Source organism: Astatotilapia calliptera, chromosome 3, assembly GCF_964374335.1.
Source record: "Astatotilapia calliptera chromosome 3, fAstCal68.1, whole genome shotgun sequence".
NCBI classification, from domain to species: domain Eukaryota; kingdom Metazoa; phylum Chordata; class Actinopteri; order Cichliformes; family Cichlidae; genus Astatotilapia; species Astatotilapia calliptera.
Genome location: NC_137424.1, coordinates 59,748,157 through 59,770,644, shown reverse-complemented (window position 1 = coordinate 59,770,644; position 22,488 = coordinate 59,748,157). Strand labels below are relative to the sequence as shown.

General features: G+C 47.0%; 2 protein-coding genes across 2 annotated transcripts in view; both read right to left on the bottom strand.

The window, feature by feature from the left end:
* LOC113029538 (NACHT, LRR and PYD domains-containing protein 12-like) overlaps positions 1-9,452 on the bottom strand; it is a gene marked incomplete at its 5' end in the record, with an annotated part of 62,381 nt that extends 52,929 nt beyond the window's left edge. Inside the window, 9 exons of the mRNA XM_080292776.1 lie at positions 53-294; positions 2,185-2,316; positions 2,767-2,868; positions 4,406-4,507; positions 4,958-5,059; positions 6,597-6,698; positions 7,149-7,250; positions 8,788-8,889; positions 9,340-9,452. Coding sequence (XP_080148902.1) covers positions 53-294; positions 2,185-2,316; positions 2,767-2,868; positions 4,406-4,507; positions 4,958-5,059; positions 6,597-6,698; positions 7,149-7,250; positions 8,788-8,889; positions 9,340-9,452 — 1,099 coding nt within the window. The remainder of the gene's footprint in view (positions 1-52; positions 295-2,184; positions 2,317-2,766; positions 2,869-4,405; positions 4,508-4,957; positions 5,060-6,596; positions 6,699-7,148; positions 7,251-8,787; positions 8,890-9,339) is intronic.
* Positions 9,453-9,741: 289 nt separating this feature from the next.
* Positions 9,742-20,782, bottom strand: LOC113017807 (uncharacterized). The gene is made up of 7 exons (XM_080295840.1): positions 19,230-20,782; positions 18,516-18,651; positions 17,964-18,065; positions 16,325-16,426; positions 15,773-15,874; positions 14,584-14,933; positions 9,742-9,764 (listed from the first exon to the last, which is right to left on the bottom strand). Exons 2-7 carry the CDS (start codon positions 18,623-18,625, stop codon positions 9,742-9,744), a joined length of 789 nt encoding a protein of 262 aa, XP_080151966.1. The 5' UTR covers positions 18,626-18,651; positions 19,230-20,782.
* Between the last annotated feature and the right edge of the window lie 1,706 nt (positions 20,783-22,488).

Here is a 22,488-nt window from a genome sequence, read left to right as displayed (position 1 = left end):
GAAGTCCAGTTTTCAGAAATGAGTCCATCAGCAGACAGATGTTCAGTCTTACTTTGTACACAGCTGCTCTGACTGGCTGTCTGCAGTCCAGCTCTGCTTCTGGATCTTTCTCCACACTGGGGACAGGACGAGTCTCCTGATGAAGCAGACTGGTCCCAGTATGAGGAGATGCACTGTCTGCAGAACCAGTGTCCACAGCTGGTAGAGACTGGATCCTTCAGGACATCCTGACACAAAGCACAGCTGGACAGCTGCTCCTCCTCACAGACACCGCTCCTCTTCCTCTTCCTCCCCCTGTGAACACATTTCTTTATCACTAAAATCATCGACTGTCAGTGACAAACATGCAGATTTGATGACACTGTGCAGAAGCTCTGATGGTCACAGAGTCAAAGTGGAGAAACTTGTGTTTGAGTTCAGTTCAAGCTTCCTTTGCTGTTCCTGTCTTATTAAACACAGAGTGATCAGCCTACAAACTCCACAGCAAAAGCCTTCATCACAGAGCTGATTATGTCCTTCACTGGATGTACTGGAAGTTTGGAATCCATCACTTTCAACTGACCTTTGACCTCCTCTAAAAACTGTGGACGAGCAGCGGTGTCACATTCAGAGCTTTCAGCTTTATTTTGAAAGAGTTCAGTCAGCAGGAAGTGAACTTCTGGGTTCTGATGTTCTTTCTCTTATTTTACAGAAGTGAAGAAGAAGAAGTAAAAGCTTTGAAATGATCTGAGTAGGGCTGCCACGATTAGTCGACTAGTCACGATTACGTCGACTATCAAAATCGTCGACGACTGATTTAATAGTCGACACGTCCTTTGAAGCTTTGTAAGATCCCAAAAGAATAAGTAGTAGGATTTAAGAGTGTAATAACGGACTGAAACAGAAGAAGGCAGCACTGCATGTACAAGGATGCCAGCTGCCGTTAAACCCCGAAGAAGAAGAAGCTCTGTCCCAGAATTCATAGCGCGGCCCAGCGCAGTTGCCAACAATGGCGGCAGCTAGTTAGTTTTAATATTACTCTTATTATTCTTTCTGGGTCACAAAATAAACGTTTAACATATTTTCAGGCGAAAATGTAGCTGTGTAAACCTCAAATATCTGCTCAGTTTATCAAGACACCACATATTTTCAAAAGCGCTCCGACGTTTTCGGAGACGTCTGTTACCCACTAGCTCGTTAGCTAGCCGGGGGCCATGAGAGCACCGGACTCCCAGCTAATCGTTTTCAAACCCACCGCCGTCTTTCGCTACTCAGGTTAAACATATATAAGTCACTTAGATAACTTAAAATGTTATTGTTTGGCTTTTTTTAAGTGTTTTATTTGTTCCTGAGTAAATCGGTTTGGCTGAGATTAAAGTTAGTTCTTACACAGCTGAATAAACCTCAAGCAGACAGCTGATTATCAGAAGTGTGAGATGCTGAGAATATACTCCGGTGTCCTGTTATATTTTAGATAGCAAGGAGTTTATTAAACTTCACCGAAACAATCTGCAAATTTCATAAACTATCATCTTGTCTTTATTTTTAGTTAGCACATACCTTAAACACTTAAAGCTGTAAGCTAATGATAGTTATATAAGAGCAGATGCTGCTGTACGTTTTACGTCCAATGGATGATGATCTGATTAGTCGACTAATCGCAAAAATAATCGGTGACTAGTCGACTATCAAAATAATCGTTTGTGGCAGCCCTAGATCTGAGTGATATTTCTGAACACAATTTATTAAAAACTAGCATTATCGTACACAGACCACCATTAGGAATAAACTATGATGTTGTTTATTCTATTACTCTCGTTCTCTTCTGCTTGTTTTCTTTTTTCTTTCTCAACAGGTGATCCAGGTGATCCATAGATGCATTTTTTTTCTGCCCATTCTGTTGGTTTTTGTTTTTTGCCCTTCTCCCCCGTCCCTCTTCTCAGCTCTTTCTCTTTCTTTCCTCCAGTCAAGTCTGTCCCGTATTCAGCAAGTGAAAATAAAATAAACAATAAAAGGTGAATCAAATGGACCATTACGGCTGGGATGGTCAGTTTGGTAAAGTAAATCCGTTGGGCATCTTTCTTTGCCTTTAGACAATAAGTCGGATACAAAAGAGCCAAACGGGACAGGCAAAAAAATAAATAAATAAATAACAGGAATAAACTATGATGTCACTGGTAGAATTACAGTGAGCAGCTCTCTTACATGGTCAGCTGAGCTCCATGACTGAAGAACTTTGTTGCTGCAGGTTCATGACTGAAGTGTGGAGGTCTCTCTTTGGACCAGTCACTCCTCACAGACACACAGCTGGATACTGGAGACTGTGACCTCTGACCTCTGCAAACACAAACATCAGTTACTGATAGATTCTGACATGAACACCATATAAACAGCTGATCGTCCATCACTCACAGATTTCTATCAGACTGTGAGCTCCTTTACAGAAATGTGACATCATCACAAACAGCTGATTGTTCTGTTGGTAGCAACATGGCTGCAGCCGCCACAAATCAGCACAAACACGGATTATTGATCTGATCAGACACATTTCTGCTGTGAACAACATGTCAGATTATTTCAGTCTACCTCATAACTTCTATGGCTTTGGGTAGATCCAGCTGACACACAGTTTTCCATCAGTGTGTTTGATTACATCATGACAAATAAATTGATTATTGATCAGTGTGTTCTGTCTCTAAAGAGTCATACAGATGAGCTTTTTTAAATATTCTACAGTAAATGTTTCAGAGCAACAACCTTTGAACTCTGAGTCAGCAGCTCTCTTACATGGTCAGCTGAGGTCCATGACTGAAGTATGGAGGTTTCTCTTTGGACCAGTCACTCCTCACAGACACACAGCTGGATACTGGAGACTCTGACCTCTGACCTCTGCAAACACATCAATTATTGATAAATTCTCTGGTTAAAATCTTTGAAGTAACTCTAAACACACAAACTGGATAATGTGATGGTTTCTGTCAGTAATCTGAGATTAGATTACAAACAGCTGCAGAGACGTTCACAGGAAAACAAGGAGGATATGACTTTGTGTCCTTCTGTCTGCACGTTAGTACAGAAAGCAACGTGTACACGTTAAAATGTCATGTCACATTTGACCTCTGACCTCTCCTTCAGTTTCAGTTCAATTCAGTTTTATTTATACAGCATTAAATCACAACAGCAGTCGCCTCAAGGCGCTTCATAGGGAGATGCTACAATAACACATACAGAGAAAAACCCAACAATCACATGAACCCCTATGAGCAGCACTTTGGCGACAGCGGGAAAGAAAAACTCCTTTTTAACAGGAAGAAACCTCCAGCAGAACCAGGCTCAGGGAGGGGCGGGGCCATGTGAGAGGAGGGAGGCAGGATAAAGACATGCTGTGGAAGAGAGACAGAGGTTAATAATAACTGCTGGTTAAACACAGAGAGACGAGTGAACACGGAGAGGGAAGAAGAGACCAAGAGGTCACAGATTGATCTGGAGGTCAAACTGATAATAATACTATAGAGCTGTTTAAGACTCTGTTCCTTACTGCCAACATACAGACCTGTAGGGTCTAATTACCACGTTACTCTGACCTCTTCCTCAAGGTCAAATCAGGTGCTGATGGTTCTGAGTTTGGGCATGTTTGGGTTTTGTATGCATGTTGTTGGATCATCATGTCTGCATCATGTCGTCTTCTGGTTAGAGAGTTTTATTTCCGTCCCTGTGGTGATTCTGTGTCGTTCGCTCCCTGTTTGCTTAGCTGATGGGTTGGATTCCTGTTCCTGCCTGAAAATATCTGAAAACTTTATTTTGTGACCCACTAAGATTAATAAGAGTAATATTAAAAATTAAGTAGCTGCCGCCACTGTTGGAAACTGGAATTGGCTGGGCCGCGCTATGAATTCTGGGATATGGTGGGCCACGAAGGACACACCCGACCCATCCTTCAAATTGGAGGAAATGAAGGACGCATTTGAAGGAGTCGACGGATTGGGACAGCCTTCGCCGCCTGGCTGTGACGTAGTCGGCCTTCAAACGCGGCCTCCGGAGGATGCAGCCGACGTTTTGGGACACAGCTTTAGTCAGTGTCAGTCATTTCCTGTTTTATTTTGACATTCTCTCATCCTGTGTGCACTGTGTTCAGTTTTGCTTCCCCTGTCTCATTAGTTTCAGCTCTGTTCCCTCATCATCCCGTGTGTGCTAATCAGTCTCTATCGGTTCTTTGTTGTGTTCCTCCTCATGATACTTTCAGTCTGGCTCATGTTTGATTAATTTTCAGGATTTCAGTAATAAAGCTGTGTTTGAGTTTTCCATCGTGTTTCCTGAGCCTTGAATTTGGGTCCTTCTCTGCCACACATGCTGACAGGATCATGCAGCAGACTCGATTCTCCTGGATTACAGGATCTAAACTCAGTCAGAATAATAGCTTCCTTACATTGTTGGTGTAGGTTCATGACTGAAGCTCAGTGGTCTGTCGTTGGACCAGTCACTCCTCACAGACACACAGCTGGATACTGGAGACTGTGACCTCTGACCTCTGCAAACACAAACATCAGTTACTGATAGATTCTGACATGAACACCATATAAACAGCTGATCGTCCATCACTCACAGATTTCTATCAGACTGTGAGCTCCTTTACAGAAATGTGACATCATCACAAACAGCTGATTGTTCTGTTGGTAGCAACATGGCTGCAGCCGCCACAAATCAGCACAAACACGGATTATTGATCTGATCAGACACATTTCTGCTGTGAACAACATGTCAGATTATTTCAGTCTACCTCATAACTTCTATGGCTTTGGGTAGATCCAGCTGACACACAGTTTTCCATCAGTGTGTTTGATTACATCATGACAAATAAATTGATTATTGATCAGTGTGTTCTGTCTCTAAAGAGTCATACAGATGAGCTTTTTTAAATATTCTACAGTAAATGTTTCAGAGCAACAACCTTTGAACTCTGAGTCAGCAGCTCTCTTACATGGTCAGCTGAGGTCCATGACTGAAGTATGGAGGTCTCTCTTTGGACCAGTCACTCCTCACAGACACACAGCTGGATACTGGAGACTCTGACCTCTGACCTCTGCAAACACATCAATTATTGATAAATTCTCTGGTTAAAATCTTTGAAGTAACTCTAAACACACAAACTGGATAATGTGATGGTTTCTGTCAGTAATCTGAGATTAGATTACAAACAGCTGCAGAGACGTTCACAGGAAAACAAGGAGGATATGACTTTGTGTCCTTCTGTCTGCACGTTAGTACAGAAAGCAACGTGTACACGTTAAAATGTCATGTCACATTTGACCTCTGACCTCTCCTTCAGTTTCAGTTCAATTCAGTTTTATTTATACAGCATTAAATCACAACAGCAGTCGCCTCAAGGCGCTTCATAGGGAGATGCTACAATAACACATACAGAGAAAAACCCAACAATCACATGAACCCCTATGAGCAGCACTTTGGCGACAGCGGGAAAGAAAAACTCCCTTTTAACAGGAAGAAACCTCCAGCAGAACCAGGCTCAGGGAGGGGCGGGGCCATGTGAGAGGAGGGAGGCAGGATAAAGACATGCTGTGGAAGAGAGACAGAGGTTAATAATGACTGCTGGTTAAACACAGAGAGACGAGTGAACACGGAGAGGGAAGAAGAGACCAAGAGGTCACAGATTGATCTGGAGGTCAAACTGATAATAATACTATAGAGCTGTTTAAGACTCTGTTCCTTACTGCCAACATACAGACCTGTAGGGTCTAATTACCACGTTACTCTGACCTCTTCCTCAAGGTCAAATCAGGTGCTGATGGTTCTGAGTTTGGGCATGTTTGGGTTTTGTATGCATGTTGTTGGATCATCATGTCTGCATCATGTCGTCTTCTGGTTAGAGAGTTTTATTTCCGTCCCTGTGGTGATTCTGTGTCGTTCGCTCCCTGTTTGCTTAGCTGATGGGTTGGATTCCTGTTCCTGCCTGAAAATATCTGAAAACTTTATTTTGTGACCCACTAAGATTAATAAGAGTAATATTAAAAATTAAGTAGCTGCCGCCACTGTTGGAAACTGGAATTGGCTGGGCCGCGCTATGAATTCTGGGATATGGTGGGCCACGAAGGACACACCCGACCCATCCTTCAAATTGGAGGAAATGAAGGACGCATTTGAAGGAGTCGACGGATTGGGACAGCCTTCGCCGCCTGGCTGTGACGTAGTCGGCCTTCAAACGCGGCCTCCGGAGGATGCAGCCGACGTTTTGGGACACAGCTTTAGTCAGTGTCAGTCATTTCCTGTTTTATTTTGACATTCTCTCATCCTGTGTGCACTGTGTTCAGTTTTGCTTCCCCTGTCTCATTAGTTTCAGCTCTGTTCCCTCATCATCCCGTGTGTGCTAATCAGTCTCTATCGGTTCTTTGTTGTGTTCCTCCTCATGATACTTTCAGTCTGGCTCATGTTTGATTAATTTTCAGGATTTCAGTAATAAAGCTGTGTTTGAGTTTTCCATCGTGTTTCCTGAGCCTTGAATTTGGGTCCTTCTCTGCCACACATGCTGACAGGATCATGCAGCAGACTCGATTCTCCTGGATTACAGGATCTAAACTCAGTCAGAATAATAGCTTCCTTACATTGTTGGTGTAGGTTCATGACTGAAGCTCAGTGGTCTGTCGTTGGACCAGTCACTCCTCACAGACACACAGCTGGATACTGGAGACTGTGACCTCTGACCTCTGCAAACACAAACATCAGTTACTGATAGATTCTGACATGAACACCATATAAACAGCTGATCGTCCATCACTCACAGATTTCTATCAGACTGTGAGCTCCTTTACAGAAATGTGACATCATCACAAACAGCTGATTGTTCTGTTGGTAGCAACATGGCTGCAGCCGCCACAAATCAGCACAAACACGGATTATTGATCTGATCAGACACATTTCTGCTGTGAACAACATGTCAGATTATTTCAGTCTACCTCATAACTTCTATGGCTTTGGGTAGATCCAGCTGACACACAGTTTTCCATCAGTGTGTTTGATTACATCATGACAAATAAATTGATTATTGATCAGTGTGTTCTGTCTCTAAAGAGTCATACAGATGAGCTTTTTTAAATATTCTACAGTAAATGTTTCAGAGCAACAACCTTTGAACTCTGAGTCAGCAGCTCTCTTACATGGTCAGCTGAGGTCCATGACTGAAGTATGGAGGTCTCTCTTTGGACCAGTCACTCCTCACAGACACACAGCTGGATACTGGAGACTCTGACCTCTGACCTCTGCAAACACATCAATTATTGATAAATTCTCTGGTTAAAATCTTTGAAGTAACTCTAAACACACAAACTGGATAATGTGATGGTTTCTGTCAGTAATCTGAGATTAGATTACAAACAGCTGCAGAGACGTTCACAGGAAAACAAGGAGGATATGACTTTGTGTCCTTCTGTCTGCACGTTAGTACAGAAAGCAACGTGTACACGTTAAAATGTCATGTCACATTTGACCTCTGACCTCTCCTTCAGTTTCAGTTCAATTCAGTTTTATTTATACAGCATTAAATCACAACAGCAGTCGCCTCAAGGCGCTTCATAGGGAGATGCTACAATAACACATACAGAGAAAAACCCAACAATCACATGAACCCCTATGAGCAGCACTTTGGCGACAGCGGGAAAGAAAAACTCCTTTTTAACAGGAAGAAACCTCCAGCAGAACCAGGCTCAGGGAGGGGCGGGGCCATGTGAGAGGAGGGAGGCAGGATAAAGACATGCTGTGGAAGAGAGACAGAGGTTAATAATAACTGCTGGTTAAACACAGAGAGACGAGTGAACACGGAGAGGGAAGAAGAGACCAAGAGGTCACAGATTGATCTGGAGGTCAAACTGATAATAATACTATAGAGCTGTTTAAGACTCTGTTCCTTACTGCCAACATACAGACCTGTAGGGTCTAATTACCACGTTACTCTGACCTCTTCCTCAAGGTCAAATCAGGTGCTGATGGTTCTGAGTTTGGGCATGTTTGGGTTTTGTATGCATGTTGTTGGATCATCATGTCTGCATCATGTCGTCTTCTGGTTAGAGAGTTTTATTTCCGTCCCTGTGGTGATTCTGTGTCGTTCGCTCCCTGTTTGCTTAGCTGATGGGTTGGATTCCTGTTCCTGCCTGAAAATATCTGAAAACTTTATTTTGTGACCCACTAAGATTAATAAGAGTAATATTAAAAATTAAGTAGCTGCTGCCACTGTTGGAAACTGGAATTGGCTGGGCCGCGCTATGAATTCTGGGATATGGTGGGCCACGAAGGACACACCCGACCCATCCTTCAAATTGGAGGAAATGAAGGACGCATTTGAAGGAGTCGACGGATTGGGACAGCCTTCGCCGCCTGGCTGTGACGTAGTCGGCCTTCAAACGCGGCCTCCGGAGGATGCAGCCGACGTTTTGGGACACAGCTTTAGTCAGTGTCAGTCATTTCCTGTTTTATTTTGACATTCTCTCATCCTGTGTGCACTGTGTTCAGTTTTGCTTCCCCTGTCTCATTAGTTTCAGCTCTGTTCCCTCATCATCCCGTGTGTGCTAATCAGTCTCTATCGGTTCTTTGTTGTGTTCCTCCTCATGATACTTTCAGTCTGGCTCATGTTTGATTAATTTTCAGGATTTCAGTAATAAAGCTGTGTTTGAGTTTTCCATCGTGTTTCCTGAGCCTTGAATTTGGGTCCTTCTCTGCCACACATGCTGACAGGATCATGCAGCAGACTCGATTCTCCTGGATTACAGGATCTAAACTCAGTCAGAATAATAGCTTCCTTACATTGTTGGTGTAGGTTCATGACTGAAGCTCAGTGGTCTGTCGTTGGACCAGTCACTCCTCACAGACACACAGCTGGATACTGGAGACTGTGACCTCTGACCTCTGCAAACACAAACATCAGTTACTGATAGATTCTGACATGAACACCATATAAACAGCTGATCGTCCATCACTCACAGATTTCTATCAGACTGTGAGCTCCTTTACAGAAATGTGACATCATCACAAACAGCTGATTGTTCTGTTGGTAGCAACATGGCTGCAGCCGCCACAAATCAGCACAAACACGGATTATTGATCTGATCAGACACATTTCTGCTGTGAACAACATGTCAGATTATTTCAGTCTACCTCATAACTTCTATGGCTTTGGGTAGATCCAGCTGACACACAGTTTTCCATCAGTGTGTTTGATTACATCATGACAAATAAATTGATTATTGATCAGTGTGTTCTGTCTCTAAAGAGTCATACAGATGAGCTTTTTTAAATATTCTACAGTAAATGTTTCAGAGCAACAACCTTTGAACTCTGAGTCAGCAGCTCTCTTACATGGTCAGCTGAGGTCCATGACTGAAGTATGGAGGTCTCTCTTTGGACCAGTCACTCCTCACAGACACACAGCTGGATACTGGAGACTCTGACCTCTGACCTCTGCAAACACATCAATTATTGATAAATTCTCTGGTTAAAATCTTTGAAGTAACTCTAAACACACAAACTGGATAATGTGATGGTTTCTGTCAGTAATCTGAGATTAGATTACAAACAGCTGCAGAGACGTTCACAGGAAAACAAGGAGGATATGACTTTGTGTCCTTCTGTCTGCACGTTAGTACAGAAAGCAACGTGTACACGTTAAAATGTCATGTCACATTTGACCTCTGACCTCTCCTTCAGTTTCAGTTCAATTCAGTTTTATTTATACAGCATTAAATCACAACAGCAGTCGCCTCAAGGCGCTTCATAGGGAGATGCTACAATAACACATACAGAGAAAAACGAATAGTTATGTCTATAACTTCTGTTCCCTGAAGGAGAGGAACGAGGTACAACACATAAGTATGGGATATCACGCCCTCGCGTGTCCTGGCTGAAGAAACCTTTATTCACGCCTTTACGGCAGATGACGTGTGATGACACGCGCAAGGCCCCGCCCGCACACATAGCCGCTGCCATCACCGTCATCCCTCAGTTCGATAGCCGCTCTTCACCGAGCCAACTGCTCAGTGGGGCCACCCTGTGTTGTACCTCGTTCCTCTCCTTCAGGGAACAGAAGTTATAGACATAACTATTCGTTCCCTTTCAGTCGATTCACTCGGTACAACACATAAGTATGGGACCTATATACACGCCCCGCAGAGCAGCCACCGAACCGGAACGGGACCACCACATCCTCAGTGAGTGGTAGACCCAGCAGAAAGGACAGCATGAGCCACCGAAGGGGCTGTAACGTCCAACCGATAAAACCGCACAAAAGTGTGCGGCGACGCCCAATTAGCCGCTGCACAAATATCAGCCACAGGCACCCCTCTAAAAAGAGCCCATGAGGTCGCCATCCCCCTGGTGGAATGAGCTCCCACCCCGTGGGGCAACGCAAAACCTCCGGTGCTGTATGCCAGCGAGATAGCTTCTACAATCCAGTGGGACAGCCTCTGTCTGGACAGAGCTCTACCCCTATTCGGATTAGCGAAGCAGACAAACAACTGGTCACACAAACGCACATCCCGAGTGCGCTCAATGTAGGTGCGTAGCGCACGCACCGGACAAAGAGAATGCACCCTCCTCTGCTCCTCAGATTCAAAAGGAGGGGAGCAAAAGCTCAGCAACTCAAACTCCATTGAACTATAAGATGCGGGCATGACCTTGGGAAGATAGGCGGCATTCGGACGCAATACGACCCTGCGGCCATCAGGAGAAAACTGTGTGCAGGCAGGATGCACAGACAGCGCATGAAGGTCCCCCACTCGCTTCGCCGAGGCCAAAGCGAGAAGTAATGCGGTCTTATACGAAAGAAGTTTCATATCTACCGACTCAACGGGTTCAAACGGAGGGCCACAAAGGGCCTCCAGCACCAAAGACAAGTCCCAAGCAGGGACACTGGACTTAAGCACGGGCCTCAGCCGGCGAACCCCTTTCAGAAAACGCACGGCGAGGGGATGCGCACCTGGTGTCACCCCGTCAAAACCGATATGACAAGCCGATATAGCCGCTAAATAAACCTTGATCGTCGAAAACGAAAGGCCTTTATCCAACAGCTCCTGCAGGAATGTCAAAACATCCACAATAGAGCACTGAAATGGGAGAGTGTGGCGGTCCTGGCACCATCGCTCGAAGGCTCGCCATTTGTAAGCGTACAAGCCTCTAGTAGACGAGGCCCTGGCGCTCTGAATCGTCGCTACCACACTAGGTGGCAGACCCTTAGCAACCAAGTTTAACCTCTCAGCAGGTAAGCATGAAGGTGCCACAGATCCGGGCGCGGATGAAACACTTCCCCCCCCCGCCTGAGAGAGGAGATCCCTGCGGAGAGGAAGCTGCCAAGGACTTGCTGCAAGCAGGCTGATTATTTCTGCATACCACGACTTCGCGGGCCACCAAGGGGCCACCAGGATCAGAGAGAGGGAATGCCGACGCACCCTCTCCAGAATTGGAGATATCATTTCCACTGGGGGAAATGCATACAGGAGCACGTCTGGCCATTGGTGCGCTAGCGCGTCCAAGCCCAAGGGTGCATCGTGGTCGATTATGGAGAAGTACAGGGGGCAGTGAGCATTCACCCTGGAAGCAAAAAGATCTATTTGCGCCTCGCCAAATAGATCCCAAATCTGAGCCACTACTGAAGGGTGTAACCTCCATTCTCTCACCAGAGGACCCCCCCTGGAGAGAAGGTCCGGCCCCAGGTTCAGGTGGCCCGGGACATGGGTGGCTCTTAGAGTCAGAAAATGAACACTGCACCATAACAGCAGAGAGCGAGACAGCTGCAACAGGGGAAGAGAGCGTGTTCCTCCCTGCCTGTTTATATAAGACACCACTGTGGAATTGTCCGTCCTGACTAAGACATGCTGGCCCTGCAGGACTGGACGGAAACGCTTTAGAGCTAAGAACACTGCTAACAGCTCTAAGTGGTTGATGTGCAGCTGGCGCTGAGCCGCGGACCAGATCCCTCTCACTGACGCACCCTCGCACAGCGCTCCCCACCCACTTAGGGAAGCATCTGTGGACACCACCTTGCGAAACAACACCCTCCCAATCCGAGAGCCCTGGTGCAGTAGCCCGGGCTCCCTCCAAGGACGGAGAGCTAGCATGCAAGACGCAGTTACCGGCAGCCTCCTCCGGAGGTGACGCGAAGCACACAAACGGTGAGAGAGAGTCCAGCGTTGAAACGCTCTCATTTTCAACAGCCCAAGCGGCACTACGGCGATCATAGATGCCATCATGCCCAACAAGCGCAATATCGTCTGGAAACGCAGTCTGCGTCCCAGCTGAAATTGAGCGAGGCAGCGATGAAACGCGGCCACTCTGTGCTCTGACAACCGTGCGCGGCTGGAAAGAGAGCATATTTCCAGACCGAGAAAAGCGATCTGTTGACCTGGGATTAGCGAGCTCTTCTGAAAGTTCACAGAGAACCCCAGTGTCTGAATGTGTGACAGAACCCGCGACAGCTGCGTCTCCGCCTGTTCTCTGGAGCAAGCCACGAGAGCCCAGTCGTCCAGGTAGGCCAAGATGCGGATGCCCCTCTTCCTGAGGGGCGCTAGCGCTGCCTCGGCACATTTCGTAAAGGTGCGGGGAGCGAGCGACAGCCCGAACGGCAGCACTAGGTATTCGTAGGCCACGCCCTCGAATGCAAACCTCAGAAACTGCCTGTGTTTCGGGTGTATAGCGACATGAAAATAAGCATCTGTTAGATCGATTGTCGCAAACCAATCTCCCGGGCCGACTGCACTCAGGAGCTGTCTGAGTGTTAGCATCTTGAACCTGTACGTTCGCAGGTACGTGTTCAAGACTCGCAGGTCGAGGATGGGACGAAGCCCTCCCCCTTTCTTCGGAATGACAAAATAACGGCTGTACCAACCTTTGTCCGTCTCCGAAGCGGGGACCACCCGTATTGCTCTCTTCTGTAATAGCGCCTGTATTTCCTCTCTGAGTACCAAGGCTGCCTCGGGGTTGACAATCGTGTTCACGACTCTTTGGAAACGAGGCGGCTTGACCCGGAACTGCAACCGGTAACCCATGGCAACGGTCTGCAGCACCCACGGAGAGGGGGCGCAAGCGCGCCACTGAGGGAAGTGAGCAGCCAGCCGGCTGGCCTGCAGCACTGGCGGCGGGGCGCCGTCGCCCCCCAGTGTGTCTGCAGGGGACTGCATCCCCTGCCTGACCTGGCTCATTTCGCCTGCAGGTTGAGCATTTGAGATTGTTTGAGAGTAAATCACACTCTTTATTGATTGCAACATGGGAACATGTACATTTATACATTTTGTTGGGTGCACCTTTTCCGGGGCATAACAATGAAAAACAGCGGGAACACTCGATGTGGTCGCTTGAACATTCAACACATCTGAACCGTGTGCAGGGGTTATGTGCTTGGGAGACCGCGATAGGGAAGTGCAGCGCCTTCTGGGGCTGACAACCTGAACAGAACTTAAGCGGCACCTCTTGTGCGGCAACAGAGGGGTAAGAGCAGCGTCTCCCTGCTGCCGGATCCCTTCCCCACTCGCAATCACAGCTAGGAGGGCTGAGGCTTCTTCCTCCTGGGCGTCGGGTCCCGTCGGGGGCCCGGGGGAGGGCCTTTGCCCCAGGCCGACTGGCGTGGAGCTCGGGCCGGAGTACGTGCTCTCGCCGGCGGCCCTCCCACTCCAGCAGTGGGCGCCGGTCTCTTGCCAGCTGTCAGAGGAGCGGCGGGCCTGTGAGAGCTAGCAGTGGGCTTGGGCTGGGGCTGGCGTCTGGGGATGATGTCGCGCAGAGCTTCCGTCTGCTTCTTCCTCAGATCGAATCTAGCCTGAATGGCTTCAAGTGAATGTCCGAATAACCCAGCCGCAGACACTGGTGCGTCCAGATACACAGCTCTGTCTCTATCAGGGACGTCGGAGAGGGTCAGCCACAGGTGCCTCTGCGCCACCACTGTCGAAGCCATCCCTCTGCCCAGGGAGAGCGCTGCACAGCGAGACGCACGGAGGATGTAATCCGTGGTGACTCTAACCTCGTTAAGAAGAAGTGACAGCGGGCTGTCCTCCGGAACCAGCGATCCAAGCTCCGCCAGGCACATTGCTTGGTACGTCTGGAGCATGGTGACGGAGCTCATGGCTCGAGCGGTGCCGGCCTGAGCCCGATAAATCTTCTCCAGCTGCGAGGCCGAGAATCTGCAGTGCTTGGACGGCAGAGTTGCGGGGCCACCGACACCATGGTTATGGGACGGGGCCAGATAAGCAGCCAGAGACGGCTCCATAGGGGGTGGGTTAGCTAAACCAGCTCCCTCGGCGCCGTCCAATTCCATGTACTGTCCATAGCCGGGCACAGTGACGCGGGTAGACAGAGGTTTGTCCCATGACGCTGTTAGCTCGCAGAGAAAGTCTGGGAACATGGGGAGGCAGTTTTTGGCCGTTGCGGGCTCCGGTGGAAGGAAAAAACCCGCAAACCGCGACGGCTTCCGAGCTGGTGGAGGAGAGGGCCAGTCCACCTGCAGCTTCTCAGCGGCACGGCGAAACAGGGAGAAAAGAGAGGTGTCATCGTGGCCGACCGGCGCAGCAGCGGCGGCATATTGGGTCGACAATGAGCTCTCCTGCTCATCCTCCGACAAACCATGGATGTCCAGGCCGATGTCCAGCACGTCATCGTCTTCCTGGGGAGCGCTGGCGGGCTTCAACCCAGGCTGAAGCCCGTCAGCGCTCCTGCATGGTTCCGGTCCGTCATCGGCTAACCCGTCAACGTATTCCATGTGGTCAGCCCAGCTAATCGCGGGGACATCGACCTGAAAATTTTCGTCTTCGGACTCGGACGAAGCCGGGGCTCCAGACTCGGAAAGAAGAGGGTCATGCCGTGCGACAGCCGAGCGTCCCAGCACTCTTTCCACAAACGTCACCCGTCTTTCCAGGGTCGAGCGTCGGAGCTGGCGACAGAACGCACAAGCTTCGGGCTCCGTCAACGCTCTCCTAGCGTGGACGATCCCCAGGCAGACAGGGCAGGCATCGTGCTGGTCGCTGTCGTGCAAAGAGAAACCACATCCCTGAGGACAGGGGCGAACAGAAGATTTCTGCTTTGCTCGCTTCGGTTTGGAGTCCATTCCCAAAACGCAAAGCGAAACGCTGCACAAGAAAAACTTGAAAATAGCGCTCCGCGGGCAGCCTACGCACCAGCTGGGCGGTGGAGGCTAACACCAACAGGGGCAGTTAAGCTAGGTTCAAGTTGGCAGACAACGGAGCTAACTAGCAGTAGCTAGCTAGCCCAACTCAGCAGAGGTGTTCTCAGCGAGGTGAAGAGCGTAAGAACTGAGGGATGACGGTGATGGCAGCGGCTATATGTGCGGGCGGGGCCTTGCGCGTGTCATCACACGTCATCTGCCGTAAAGGCGTGAATAAAGGTTTCTTCAGCCAGGACACGCGAGGGCGTGATATCCCATACTTATGTGTTGTACCGAGTGAATCGACTGAAAGGGAACCCAACAATCACATAGTCAGTGTCAGTCATTTCCTGTTTTATTTTGACATTCTCTCATCCTGTGTGCACTGTGTTCAGTTTTGCTTCCCCTGTCTCATTAGTTTCAGCTCTGTTCCCTCATCATCCCGTGTGTGCTAATCAGTCTCTATCGGTTCTTTGTTGTGTTCCTCCTCATGATACTTTCAGTCTGGCTCATGTTTGATTAATTTTCAGGATTTCAGTAATAAAGCTGTGTTCTGTCTCTAAAGAGTCATACAGATGAGCTTTTTTAAATATTCTACAGTAAATGTTTCAGAGCAACAACCTTTGAACTCTGAGTCAGCAGCTCTCTTACATGGTCAGCTGAGGTCCATGACTGAAGTATGGAGGTCTCTCTTTGGACCAGTCACTCCTCACAGACACACAGCTGGATACTGGAGACTGTGACCTCTGACCTCTGCAAACACAAACATCAGTTACTGATAGATTCTGACATGAACACCATATAAACAGCTGATCGTCCATCACTCACAGATTTCTATCAGACTGTGAGCTCCTTTACAGAAATGTGACATCATCACAAACAGCTGATTGTTCTGTTGGTAGCAACATGGCTGCAGCCGCCACAAATCAGCACAAACACGGATTATTGATCTGATCAGACACATTTCTGCTGTGAACAACATGTCAGATTATTTCAGTCTACCTCATAACTTCTATGGCTTTGGGTAGATCCAGCTGACACACAGTTTTCCATCAGTGTGTTTGATTACATCATGACAAATAAATTGATTATTGATCAGTGTGTTCTGTCTCTAAAGAGTCATACAGATGAGCTTTTTTAAATATTCTACAGTAAATGTTTCAGAGCAACAACCTTTGAACTCTGAGTCAGCAGCTCTCTTACATGGTCAGCTGAGGTCCATGACTGAAGTATGGAGGTCTCTCTTTGGACCAGTCACTCCTCACAGACACACAGCTGGATACTGGAGACTCTGACCTCTGACCTCTGCAAACACATCAATTATTGATAAATTCTCTGGTTAAAATCTTTGAAGTAACTCTAAACACACAAACTGGATAATGTGATGGTTTCTGTCAGTAATCTGAGATTAGATTACAAACAGCTGCAGAGACGTTCACAGGAAAACAAGGAGGATATGACTTTGTGTCCTTCTGTCTGCACGTTAGTACAGAAAGCAACGTGTACACGTTAAAATGTCATGTCACATTTGACCTCTGACCTCTCCTTCAATTTCAGTTCAATTCAGTTTTATTTATACAGCATTAAATCACAACAGCAGTCGCCTCAAGGCGCTTCATAGGGAGATGCTACAATAACACATACAGAGAAAAACCCAACAATCACATGAACCCCTATGAGCAGCACTTTGGCGACAGCGGGAAAGAAAAACTCCCTTTTAACAGGAAGAAACCTCCAGCAGAACCAGGCTCAGGGAGGGGCGGGGCCATGTGAGAGGAGGGAGGCAGGATAAAGACATGCTGTGGAAGAGAGACAGAGGTTAATAATAACTGCTGGTTAAACACAGAGAGACGAGTGAACACGGAGAGGGAAGAAGAGACCAAGAGGTCACAGATTGATCTGGAGGTCAAACTGATAATAATACTATAGAGCTGTTTAAGACTCTGTTCCTTACTGCCAACATACAGACCTGTAGGGTCTAATTACCACGTTACTCTGACCTCTTCCTCAAGGTCAAATCAGGTGCTGATGGTTCTGAGTTTGGGCATGTTTGGGTTTTGTATGCATGTTGTTGGATCATCATGTCTGCATCATGTCGTCTTCTGGTTAGAGAGTTTTATTTCCGTCCCTGTGGTGATTCTGTGTCGTTCGCTCCCTGTTTGCTTAGCTGATGGGTTGGATTCCTGTTCCTGCCTGAAAATATCTGAAAACTTTATTTTGTGACCCACTAAGATTAATAAGAGTAATATTAAAAATTAAGTAGCTGCCGCCACTGTTGGAAACTGGAATTGGCTGGGCCGCGCTATGAATTCTGGGATATGGTGGGCCACGAAGGACACACCCGACCCATCCTTCAAATTGGAGGAAATGAAGGACGCATTTGAAGGAGTCGACGGATTGGGACAGCCTTCGCCGCCTGGCTGTGACGTAGTCGGCCTTCAAACGCGGCCTCCGGAGGATGCAGCCGACGTTTTGGGACACAGCTTTAGTCAGTGTCAGTCATTTCCTGTTTTATTTTGACATTCTCTCATCCTGTGTGCACTGTGTTCAGTTTTGCTTCCCCTGTCTCATTAGTTTCAGCTCTGTTCCCTCATCATCCCGTGTGTGCTAATCAGTCTCTATCGGTTCTTTGTTGTGTTCCTCCTCATGATACTTTCAGTCTGGCTCATGTTTGATTAATTTTCAGGATTTCAGTAATAAAGCTGTGTTTGAGTTTTCCATCGTGTTTCCTGAGCCTTGAATTTGGGTCCTTCTCTGCCACACATGCTGACAGGATCATGCAGCAGACTCGATTCTCCTGGATTACAGGATCTAAACTCAGTCAGAATAATAGCTTCCTTACATTGTTGGTGTAGGTTCATGACTGAAGCTCAGTGGTCTTTCTCTGGACCAGTCACTCCTCACAGACACACAGCTGGATACTGGAGACTGTGACCTCTGACCTCTGCAAACACAAACATCAGTTACTGATAGATTCTGACATGAACACCATATAAACAGCTGATCGTCCATCACTCACAGATTTCTATCAGACTGTGAGCTCCTTTACAGAAATGTGACATCATCACAAACAGCTGATTGTTCTGTTGGTAGCAACATGGCTGCAGCCGCCACAAATCAGCACAAACACGGATTATTGATCTGATCAGACACATTTCTGCTGTGAACAACATGTCAGATTATTTCAGTCTACCTCATAACTTCTATGGCTTTGGGTAGATCCAGCTGACACACAGTTTTCCATCAGTGTGTTTGATTACATCATGACAAATAAATTGATTATTGATCAGTGTGTTCTGTCTCTAAAGAGTCATACAGATGAGCTTTTTTAAATATTCTACAGTAAATGTTTCAGAGCAACAACCTTTGAACTCTGAGTCAGCAGCTCTCTTACATGGTCAGCTGAGGTCCATGACTGTAAGGTGGAGGTGTTTGTGTAACCCCGTCACTCCTCACAGACACACAGCTGGATGCTGCAGATGCTGCTCCGTCCTCTTCCTCCATCTTCTTGATGTCAGGGTGGAGTTAGTCTGAGAGGTAAACACACACACTCAGAGTTGCTGTTGTACTGGAAGCATCACACTGACGGCTTTCTAATGTTGGAGCTTTGGCCCTAAAGTCCAAACCAGTTATTTTAGAGGCTCAAAGTCTTTAAAAACACCAAAACCATCACATTATTTAATAAGTACATGATGATGAAGGAACTCAGTGTGTTTGGATCATCATCATGGTGAGGAGCCCACATGTTACGGCTCCTTTGGAGAGAAGCTGAGGATGACTGCAGGAAGTGAGCTCATGAAACCAAAGTGCTGTTTGTGAGCAGGACGACTCTGTTATTGGACCGGCTCTGTGTTCAAACAGAACAAAAAGAAAAAAATGTAAAAAAAATATATATATATAAAAAAAACAGGTGAAAAAAAAAATGTTGGGTCAACATGTTTCTACAGTTTGATCATTTCTCATTATCAGTGTGTTGGTCTTTATCCTGTCGGGTTTATGTACTCAGTCCATTTCTCCCACATTTGGTGGTACTGATCTTCCTGAGTCCTTGTTCTGGTAATGAAGTGTGTTTGTTCCTAATTTTGGGTGTTATTAAAAATATAATTACATTTTTCCAGCAATGCAGTCTCCAGGCACGTGATGATGTTGTTGACTGCTGTGTTTTCCAGATTTGTGACCGTTCCTCATCAGATGTTCCCTCCCAACTCTCTCTGCACTTTCACACACGTTGTTGTACGCCCTCCTGCCTCCATATATGCTCGTAAACTGTAGAGATCATTCTAATTTTTTTGCACTGTAGGCTTCAGTTATGGTTTTGATTATTGAATTTTTAATCCAGATTTACACTATTTTTACTTCTTTATTTAAAAAGTCCCTAATCTGCAAATATCTGTAGTGATCTTGATTCCTTAGATCAGATTTTTGTTTAATCTCCTGGAAGTTCATAAAATTCCCATCTTTAATTAGTGTTAATCCAGTAGGAATCCACTGTTTAAATCTTTGGTCCATAGAAGCAGGGGTAAAACCCTTATCATAAACTATCCATCGAAGCAGTCCGAGCTCTTTTTCCAGTTTGTGTTTCGTACCAGATTAAACAATATTTTTAGCGTAAACTGAGTGACTGAGTTCAGCTGTTTAATGACTCTCATTGCTTCTTCTCTGTCTCCTGTAAGACTTTGAATTTCTCTTCCTTGTACTGATTTTTCTAGATTCTTCCATTTGGCTTCATAATCATTGTCACACCAACACATGATGTACCTGATTTGTGCAGCATAAAGTATACCTCAAGGTCTGGGAGTGCCAAACCCTCCTTATCCTTTCTCATCTGTAGTGTTTCAAATTTGATTCTCGGTCACATCTGTCTTTAAAATAGATTTTAATGTCACTGAGTTCTTTTCTACCTTTATTGATTTATTTTGGAATAAATTAAATATAAAGGTGCCAAAAACTGCCTGCAGCTTCTGCTCTGTGACAGGAAACTACTGTCAGGCTCAAAATGACTTCAGATTATTCATCACAGGGTGTTTATAGATCACAGGACACGTTACAGTTTTACTGTGGATGTGTTAGTTTAAAGGAATGACGTGATAAGGTCTTACTGTGAATCTGCGCGCTCATTGGCTAATACCCCGAGACTGACAGGTGGTTATCCAATCAGCGTGCGGCCTCACACGGACATAAAACTCTTAAAGTTTGTTTCAGATCAGACCTGATGTTTCTGCTACAGCCTGTTTACCGATATAATCAATATCAGATATCAGAGCAACAGAAACGTCGGTGATCAGGACGCCGGGACTGAGAACAGGAAGTGGCTCAAACGTCGCACTTTCATAAAAATCAGCCTGAACTCCTCTGACGGAGTTTCTGTCGCCATTTTAGTTTTTAAAAATGCCGTGATAGGGGCGGGTGTTACAGTGAACCTGCGCGCTCATTGGCTAATAAGTTGAGATTGACAGGTCGTTATCCAATGAGCGCGCGGCCTCTTCCGACATAAAGTAGTTTCCTTTGAAAAATCAAAGTCTGATTATTTTTGCCTCCACTGACGGAGCCTGTTGTTCCCGCCACAGAGACACAGTAATGTCAGAGCGGTGTTAGCACTCAGCTGCCTCAGCACAGCTCTCACTCTCCTCCTGCTCTCTCAGCTAAACGGAGGCTCAGCTAAACTGCGCACTTCGCTTCACTTCCTCTCTACTTACAGGAAATCAACGGAGTGGACGGAAAGTGCTGAGAGGAGCCGACCGGTCTCACGTTTCACCCACAGACACGAACAGCGTGGAATTATTTTATGTCATAAGAAGAAACATATTCACGTTAACACTCGCCTGCCTCAGCTCCACCTTGCTCCTCCTGCTGCTCGGAGGATCACTTTCACTTCTCCGCCCTAAACACAAAGGATGCTGGGACTTGTAGTTTGTTTTTTTTTTGTTTTGTTTTTGTCCCGTTTGGATCTATAGCCATCAGAATTGTTGTCTTAAGGCCAAGAAAGATGCCAAGCGGATTTATTTTATCAAATGGATCATCGTGGCCTTGCCATATTGGTCCATTTGATTGACCTTTATTATAATTATGAGTTTATTTTATTTTCAGTTGTTACAAACGGGACAGACATGACTGTGGGATAGGACAGGGGGAAAGAATGAAAGAAAGAGGGGGAGAGAAAGAAAGAAAACCAAAGGGGAGAAGAGACGGTGAGAAGGGGGGGAAGAGAGAAAAAACAAACAAACAAAAAAAAAAAAAACACCTGGATCACCTGTATGGAGAGAAAGAAAAACAGAAGAGAAAGCAAACAACAAAGAGCAACATAATAAGAAAAAAAAAAGCACCATCACAATAAACTAGCTAGCAATAGATATCAATAGTTACTAAATAATAAACGATATTGTGCAGCACGCAAGATAGACAGCGCACAATGTGCTTTGAGGCAGCAGCCAAGAAAGCTGTAGTCCACGTCTGTGAATACCCATGCGTACACCTGTGTGCATACCTATGTGGATCAGCATGCTTGCATTCCAAAGGTTTCTCCATGTAATAATCTGCTAGGGAGTGTGGGGAGCCACAGCCCTGTCCTCTATGGTATGAAGCAGGTATGGAGGAGATCAAAACTCCAGACATCCAGAGGCCCCCAGAGCACAAGAGACCAAGGAAGACCAACAGAGGGGCAGCCGCGCCACTGTTCCAGTAAGAGCTGAGGAGAGTCCCAGATGAGGGCTCACTCAGCAGCCGCGGAGCAGAAGCCAGGGGGAGTTGCAGTGACGCGCCCGTGAGCTCCGCCGGCAGCCAGCTGTGCCTGAGTGACCGAGCCCCAGGCCGAGAGGCCGGGGGCACCCCACCTCCGAAATGGCCCGAGCGAGCCCCAGGCCCCAGTAAGCGGCCGCCAAGGAGTGAGCCGGTGTGTACCCGGACGCCCACCCCCAGATACAAAGAACCACCAACGCACCGACACCTGAGGGAGTCCGCCACCGGCAGGGGAAGTGGTGGTGGGTGGAGGTAGGCCCTCCAAGGTTTGGAGGCCTGAGATGTCCCCAGAGAGGTGGCGTCTGATACCCAACCTGACATATAGACACAGACATACAGGCACACACAGACACAAACATCCATTCCCACCCTCATGCTCTCATATGCACTTCACACTCAACCGACGTGGAGACAGACATAAAGAGACGCTGTATACACGATCACACTCCCCAAGCGTACTCTACAAACCGGGTCTAGGTACCCTTGCCCCTGGAGGGGGGAACTGCACCCAGACCCAGGTGGTGTTACCCTTTTCCCTGCGGTGGGGAGAGGCAGACCACCCCGACTCCGCAGCAGCAGGGAGGCCCCACACCCCAGACCGCAGCCGGACGGCCAACTCCTCCTCCCAGCCC